Here is an 8,718-nt window from a genome sequence, read left to right as displayed (position 1 = left end):
TTAAACATCTACAGTATGTGAACTAGTCTTAAAGAGTTTGTTAAGAATGTTTGTTTCATACTGTAACATCAAATAATGCAATAAAAATGAAGAAAAAAGGTTGCTGTATGATAAGATGAAGTCTTAAAAACCTGTTTGATTCTTTTTGTTCCTTGCAGTGTGTGAGTCTGAGTGTGTGTGTGTATATGTCTGTGTGTGTTTGTGGGTGTGTTTATGTGTACTTGCTGATAGCATTACTGGCTTTTGCACTCTCACCAAACACTGGGCCTCGTTCATTTTGAAATAAAGGAGATCTAGGATGTCTTTTATTTGGGATCTCGGCCTTCTCAGGATCCTGCCTGTACTCAGCTGGTAACTATAGCCAGGTCAGAAGCATGTGTGATCATTCTCAGGATCCACTTTTTGGACCGAATGTCACTTTATACTCTAAAATATCCATCCGTCCATCCGTCCATCTGTCCATCCATCCATTCTCTGTACTGTTTATCCTACGCAGGGTCGCGGCGTGACCTGAAGCCTATCCCAAGGCGCACAAGGCGAGGGACACCCGTCTTTTAACATTCAAAAATGTAAAATTCACAGTACATGTTGAGTTTAATGTTCTAAAAAAGGATCGATTATTCAGTAACAAGAAAAAAAAATTAATAAAATTAGAATTTTAAACATCTAAATTCTTGAGTGTTAACAGATTTTCTTTCCCCTTAACACTCATTTCGCAAACGTTTTATACTTTTTTCCACCTTGACAGTCTCTGTATGCATTTTACCTTTTATTCAGAAGAATTCCTAGTTGATCCTGTCACATGACAGGAAGTGAGGTAACTGATATCTTTTTAATGTGACTGAAATACGTAGTGTGGCCATTTAATCACTTTCTATTATTATACAATTGCTAAGAATGTTACATTTCCTTATCTTTTTTTTTTTAAACAAAATATATTGATGATGTAACACCGTGTGCATTTTCTTTAAAATCGTTTTGAAGTGGTTTGTTTTTATTTACCAGCCTGAGTAGCATTTTATTTTTGTCCTGATCATTGTGTTCGAGGTGATTTTTTGCGTTTACAAACCATTAGTCCTAATTTTACCTGGTATTTAAATCCAGTTTCCTTTGAAAAGCACAAAACATTGCACTTTAAGACTGACATGTCACTGTGAGATACGTTAGTCACTTCTTTATTATCTGTATCTTGATGTTTGCTGTAATTTGTGCATTTTTTTCCCAGATAATGCAAAACGTACCTGTATATTTGTGTTAAAATAAATGAAATCAAAATTTAACTTTTGCTGAGTCTTACCCCATCAGAATTTGATTTAAACTAGTTTAATTGTATTTTTTTTCTGCTTTTTGAGTAAATATTTTTCATTAATATACTCGTCTGAGCAGCGGTTAGTTTGTGTTCTGATTATTGTCATTAAAGTTTGTTTGTTAATTAAGTTTGTTTCTTTGTTTCTGGTGTTTAAATCCAGTTTTCCTTTAAAAAAAAACAACATTTTAGATGAAATAAAAGACACAATGGGGTTAAACCTATGTTTTGGAGGTTTGGAGGGGAAACAAGGCCTCAGATGTAACAGTGTTGGAGATATAAAGAGGTGCTTGTGATTGACACACCGCGACAGTTTGCATGACCTCAGAATAAACCATTTGATCCTTATTAGTGCTGTGGAGAAATGGAGACGCCCATGGCATTGATGGCCTTTTGGTGAATGGACACACACCGCACCGCAAATGGGGGTGTGTTTGTGTGCGCGCGCGCGGTGTGTGTGTGTGCGTGTGTTTTCCAACTCTGAGACAAAAAGGCCCAATGTGGGTGATTGACAATTTCCTGGAGGAGGATCTTCTCGTTTCAAATGAACTCGGCTCGGAGTCGGATCAGTTTGTGAGTCATGGAGTAAAGTCGCATCCACACACTGCTCCATCTCTGCGCCTCGACTGCTAGCACACACACATTTACACACACACACACTCATACAGACGCACACCTGAGGCACACAGGGAGCTGCTTTGTATTTAAGGTAAGACTTTTCTGAAGTTCTTTACATGGAAACAGTGCGCAAGGGAACGCATGGGGAACTTTTATTTGTGGTTTGGATCAAAACGCAGCGTGTGAACGCACAGCTCAAGGCCTCGGGACTTTATAAAACAGTCCTGGGATGATTTGTGGACTCATTTGCATTAAATCTGAACTCAAACCCTGAACACTGTTTTGGTCACACGCCGAGGTAAAGCGCGTTTTCTGTGACTTTATTGCAGTCGTGTATTAATGATGTGGCTGAATTTCCGACAGGGATGATGGAATGATTTAATGTGGTCTTAAATCCTACAGCTATCAGTTATTTGTGATGAGGTTAAAGTGCCAGACCAGCTCTTTTCTTTTTCTTTTTCTCAGCGTTGCAGTAAAAGTGCTCTTTAACTGAAATGTAATTTATTCAGCGGTTTTTTTGTTGTTGTTGTTCCATGCATCTCTGAAATCTTAATGCTTAATCATTATTATTACTGTTTCTGATATTTCAGATGCCTGCAACCTGCACGCGAGCAATTAAAAAATAAAAAAACATTTTGTTTCTAATTGATAATAATCTAGTGTAACAGTTTTCTGAGTTTGTGTTGAAATCTTGGCATTTTGGCATTAGCTTTTGTGTGTGTGTGTGTGTGTGTGTGTGTGTGTTTGGTGTTCAGATTCATCACAGGGTTGATGTGTCTCCACAGTGTCTCCACAGTGTTTCAGCATATATTCAGAAAATGTTTAGACTTTTGCCTACATCATGCAGCTGTACCTGATGCTAACTCGAAGATCTCCAAAAATGTGGCAAAAAAACCATTATCTTTACTCGTGACGCATCACAGGCTCCTCAGTTTGGTTGAATATGTTGCAGTGAATGTTTTAATCGCAGTGATGCCATTTTTGTCCATATCATTCATGCCTACTTGACGCCAATCCGATGTTCTCCTTGTGTTCTTCGCTGCAGGCATGCTTCAGAGGAAAGAGGTGGTGCTCTCCGTCCTGGAGGAGCTCCAGGAGGCCACCGAGTCCATGGGCTTGGATTCCCTGATAAAAGTGGCCCTTGAGGTGGAACAGGTCCTCGCTCCTTTTAGCCTCCCGACAGCGCTGTGCTCAGAGATCTCCTCTTGGATGGGCATCGACGCTGTGGCTCACAGACTTTACCCAGCAGACGCCCCGGCTGGCCTGCTTCCTCTGGTCTGCAGAGGGGAGGGTAACCTGCTGTTTGACGCTGCCAGCATGCTTCTGGTGGGCTCCACGAGCCTGAGCTTGGAGCTACAGGTCAGGACGGTGGTGGAGATGCTCCTTTGGAAGCAGTACTACCTGTGCGGTATGATCGATTCCAAGGTCATGCTGCAGGCTTCCAGGTTTTCGCTCTGTGCTGAAGAATCACAGGACATGCTCAAGCTGCCCATGCAGGTTCTGGAGGCCATCTTTGATGCTGACGTCAAGGCTTCTTGCTTTCCGAGCTCTTTCGCGAACATGTGGCATGTCTACGCTCTGGCATCTGTCCTCCAGTGCAACATCTACTCTGTTTACCCAATGTATAACCTCAAGATCAGGCCCTATTTCAATCGCCTAATCCGTCCCAGAACGTTGCCCATGGACTCTGAGCCAATGACTCTCCACATTATGTGGTCTGGAGAGCTTGAGACTGGCTCCATTTTCAAACCACGCAACTTTGTGGCCTTAATTCATGCTGGTGATCTCAAAATTGGAAGTCCAGGGAGTGAGCAACGGTTGTCATCGGTTAAGTCCGTGGATCTGCTAAATGAGGATTCACAGCTTTCCTACTCCACCCTGAAAGACAAGTTCAACATCACGAAGAGCACCTTCTATCGCTGGAGGAGACAAAGCATGGAGTATCATAAGAAATCAGTCGCCAGATATGAAGCCAAACACTTTTTCCAGGCCTGCTACAAAGAAGGCAAGCTCATATCCCAGAACCAGTTCAGAGAGTTCTTCCCAGAAATCTCCAGATCCACATATTATGCCTGGAAACATGAACTCATGGCTACTGGAAGTATCGGTTCAGGAGGTTCCACCGGAGAGGTGAGCCCTGGAGATAGCAACGAGCAGGACTACTGGTCCTCTCCGGAGAGCATGAAGCAGCCTGTCCAGGAGACCTTCGCCAGCATGTTGGCACTCAAATCTGAGAAACTGGAAGGAGATCGATTCCAGAATGCAGCCCTGATGCAAGAAGCAAAGAAAAGCCTCCAGAACTGCATCGCCACCAACACATCGTTTCCCTACCGCATTTTCAAAAGAAGGTTCCCAGGAATCTCGAGATCAACTTACTACAATTGGAGGAGGGAAGCCTTGCTGTTCACACCGTTTAAAGATCTGTCAGGAAGCAGGGAAGAAAGCTCGGATCCGGATAAATTCCAGAATCCAAAAGAGAAGCTGTTGCCGCCAGGTTTGCTGGCGAGTCACAGAGTAATCCCGAGAGTCCGGCTCTCGAGGTGCAGTCAGAAGAGTCTCCGGCTGATCTACCTGCAGAAGAAGAAACTCAGAGAGGAAGCCAAAGCACATGTTCAGAAGTCCAAGATGTCGCTGTTCAAATTCAAGCTCAAGTTCCCATCAATATCATCGTATTACTACTGGCTTTGGAGGTATAAGAAAGCTGGGGAAGAGCCTGATTTGAGTTTTGATGCCCATAAACCGGAAAATGTCGATGCCACGACAGATATCCTGAAGCAGGAGGAAACTCAGGAACGCTTTTCTTTTGACGGAAATGCCGAGTACTTAAACAACCATGTGATCAACACCAGCCCCGAATTCTCTCCATCGTACTATCCTCTATCTGACAAAACCAACAACAACGAGCAGATGTTCGTGATGGACGTCGTGGCGTTGGCGAACTTCAAGGCCAAGGCGAAACTATTTCTCCAGCAGCGCTTTGAGGAGAAATCGTTCCCTACATTCAAAGAGTTCAGGTCTTACTTTCCTCTCACTCCACGCTCCACTTATTACATGTGGAAGAGGGCTTTGCATCACGGCGTGCCGTTAGTTCATGGATAAATTTCTCTTTAAACGCCTCGGGTTAACCATCACGGATCATAGTTTTTACACATTTCTCATCACCTTGAGTCGGGCATCCAGGTCATTTCTGCTCCACCACAGTGTAATTGCAGTTCATGCATCTTAATTGTGTTCCTTTTTTTTTTGTTCCCCCACTTGACTTGACCACTTGGTTGCAGCTCAAGGACATTTGCATGTGTGTGAAATCAGACAGTCTGTTTTACACGCCACTCAGCTCCTGATGGCCCTCAGGCAAAAGGCAGTTCAAAGCCACAGATATCAGGATTTCCAAATGACTCTCTTTTGTTTGGGTTTAGCCTTTGCTTTAAATTTTAAATCGACTCCCATCATCCATTTCTGTTCATGTCTTTCATTTTAACTGTTTTGAATCCTCCTTTTTTTAACAGAAAAAATCCTTTATTTTATCTAATCCCATCTCAAGAACAAATCTGTGACTTGTATATTTCGTTTTTTTTTTAATTACACGTATTGTTTCTTCTTTTTCTTTTTTTTTTTTTTTTTTTTTTTTTTTTTTACACATATATATTTTTGTATTGGGTTTGATTTCACTTCGGATACAAGGTACGAAATCTGAATACAGGGTTGAAGCTGTGTTTTGCACATTTGTTCACTGTTCACTTTTGTAAAAGGAAAGTTCTGCTCTTCTTGCTGCTGCTAAATTTTGGACAAAGATTTTCTTGTACACTTAAACGGGACGTATGATTTATCTATATAGCTTTTTGTTCTACTACCTATTTTGCGTAATGATTTGTGGAGCTCAGGAAGTTGTTGTTAAAGGAGTTTACATGGCGCTCATGACATTTATTTAAAAACCTAATGTGCAGCTGAGGATTTTTTGTTGTTGTTGTTAAATTTGGTTTAAATTCCTGAGATCAGTGAGTGTGATGGATTATAATACAGGAAATAAATCATGTACTCAACCCATGCTGTGCTCCATTTCTTTGAAATGATAATTTATTTCCTTGTAAAATGAACGCCTATGAGAGATGTACAGATCTACATTCAGGTAAAGCTTATTAGCAATGATTAAAAAAAAAGATCTTGTTCTTTAAAAAGAAAATTTGACTTTTTTTTCCCTGAAAATTTGCCTTTTGTCTTCTTCAAATACACTATCATTAATAGTAATAGTAGTAGTATTAACATAATGCCTTAGAATTTGGGAAAATGGAAAAATTCCAGCTTGGGAGCGTGCACGCATTCCCGTTTAGATTACTAGATATAAGTGATTGTGATAGGTTTTTAATCTAAATTTAGCTAGCATTAGCATACCGCATACAGATGTTAGCCAAAGCAGGTGATGAAATTTTAACAGTTTCACTTCAGTATAATTTCTCAGAAGTTTTTCCACCCCTGATTAGTGCAGTAGGAAAATTTACCAGTCACACACTGAAATAAAATGTTTACAACTCTGCTCTATAATTCATGAGAGTGAAATAGATGACAAATTTTGATGCTTTAAAACCCCTAGGTTGGTATTTCACCACTTTTCTGAATGAAGAACAAGTTTTACAGATTGTATTATAGATAAAACACTAAAATGTGGTGCATGTGGCACCTGATCTGAAACTAAAAACAAATGCACTACTGTATTATTGTAACTCAGCTGTAATTCCAGTAAAAGCCACCAGAGGGCAGTAGGGTTCTGTGTTTATGATGCAGTCTGAACTGTTGATAGGTTTGGGAAGGACACAGTTCTCTTGGTTCCCAGTAAGGTTATTTTTGCCCAAAAATAGGTTACACTAACAACATTGTAGTCATTCAGTGCGCAACGTAGGTTTTAGTGCAGCATCTTTAACGACGTTACAATTCTTGTGTCTTTTGCTGTAGAGCAAGGATACACAGATGCTACATAAGTGGCAATAAACAAATATAAAATTAAAAATCTTACAAATTTATATCACTCATTCACTTTCAGTAAGCGCTTTATCCTGGTCAGAGTGGTGCAGGATCCGGAGTCTATCCCGAGAACACATCCTGGATGGGACATCAGACCATCCCTGAGCACCACACACACACACACACACACACGTTCACACACTCATTCACACCTACTGTGTTTTTGGGAGGTGGGAGGAAACTGGAGAACCAAAACCCACTCAGACACGGAAAGAACATTTACAGCTCCACACATACAGGAAACCTGGAGCGGTGAGACTCCTAGAGAGATTTTTATTAAAAAAAAAATAAAATTGGCAATACTGTAAGTGCTATATTGGTCTTGCAGCTTATTGCATCCAATCACAGAACAACTCAGAGATGCGAACCTGACATGATAAAGACAGCTTATCCTGACCACTGACACTGACTTCCTGTTTCTACTTCCTGTTTGTGCATTTTCTCTGCATGGCTTGTATTCTCTCCCCTATCTTTTGTTAGCACATCAGTTGTTTTTTTTTAAAGTCCTGGATGCATGCTTGGATCTCATTCCCAGCTTTATTCATGCTGTGTGTGTATGTGTGTGTGTGTGTGTGTGTGTTTTGTTCATGCAGGTCTTTACCAGTCAGACACACTAACCATATGTCAGCACTGTCAGATTCAATCATATTCTTCTGATTCCCTCAAATAGATCCTGTGCTCCTGGGGATGTTGTGACAGCGATGTATTTTGTGACAGTACACACTGATTGTTGTGTTTTTTGTGCATCTCGTACGTCTCATAGTTTCCTTCTGGTGTTTGGAGAAAATGAAACTTTTCTCCCCGGTACACTATAACGCTGTGCATTGAAGTAAGCCATATTTTCCTGTTTCATTCTGACAAGAAGTTAGAGGTTGCATAGGCTAGTCGACTAGCCGAATAAGACATTCGTGAGTGGCTGCTGTGGGGATGTCGACGAGTCAGCGTGGTGGAAAAAACAACGAAGCCGACGGTAAATAAAGCAGCTAAGCGTATTTTGTTTGTCTGAAAAATATTTCCACAGCCAATTGCACCATCTTTTTTTCATTTGCGTTAATGGACCGTTAACACTTTGATATCACTTTGCATGAAGTTTAGAGGTGTGTGTGTGAGAGACTGTTTTTTAATCCCACTCTGTAGGAATTCCTCCTTCCTGTCCTTTAAAGCTAAATAAAATTCAAATAAAATGTGTGTGCAGTGTGGCAGAGTGAATAATGTAATGCTGTGTGAAAGAGTGTTTTCGTTCAGAGCCACGGGTTGCGCATCACCAGCCGGCTAGTTGAGAGTCAGATCAGTGTTGCATGCTGGTTCAAAGAGCCTGATACAGACTTGTTTTTCGGATGCTACTGAAATGGGAGTTGAACATGGTGGAAAAACCTCCCAAACGCTGCTGTAGACATCGCATCCTCCATCCATCATCAAGCTATAAGGAGCTTCCACACTGCGCTGTGCTCTCTCTCAGCGATTTCATCCACACGGGCTCATTTTAAGAATTACTACATCCTGAAATAGAGCAGTTTATTATTTTGGACATTTATTTCACTGATTTATGAAGCTGTAAATGTAATGTGTAGCTTGTGTGTGGATGTTCGCTGTCCTATTCTTTGCTGCACAAATAAATCAACCTAATAATAGTGCATCCTGAAACTTTTGCTTTAACAATGGAAAAGACGACTCGTCAAGTACTTTTCTGAATTTCTGGTCAATTAGTAAACACTGTATTTGTACACGCCTTACTACACATACTGTACGGTCAAAGTGAATTTCTTTTCCTGATTTAG

At 40.9% G+C, this 8,718-nt stretch overlaps 1 protein-coding gene across 1 annotated transcript; it reads left to right on the top strand.

Moving 5' to 3' along the window:
* The first annotated feature begins 1,720 nt into the window (after positions 1 to 1,720).
* vrtn (vertebrae development associated) lies at positions 1,721 to 5,531 on the top strand. The gene is made up of 2 exons (XM_026948147.3): positions 1,721 to 2,015; positions 2,970 to 5,531. Exon 2 carries the CDS (start codon positions 2,972 to 2,974, stop codon positions 5,021 to 5,023), a length of 2,052 nt encoding a protein of 683 aa, XP_026803948.2. The 5' UTR covers positions 1,721 to 2,015; positions 2,970 to 2,971; the 3' UTR covers positions 5,024 to 5,531.
* The last annotated feature ends 3,187 nt before the right edge of the window (positions 5,532 to 8,718 follow it).

Source organism: Pangasianodon hypophthalmus, chromosome 19 (assembly GCF_027358585.1).
Source record: "Pangasianodon hypophthalmus isolate fPanHyp1 chromosome 19, fPanHyp1.pri, whole genome shotgun sequence".
Lineage (NCBI taxonomy): Eukaryota > Metazoa > Chordata > Actinopteri > Siluriformes > Pangasiidae > Pangasianodon > Pangasianodon hypophthalmus.
Note: the sequence above shows the minus strand (reverse complement) of the source record. Positions and strands in the feature narration are given on the sequence as shown.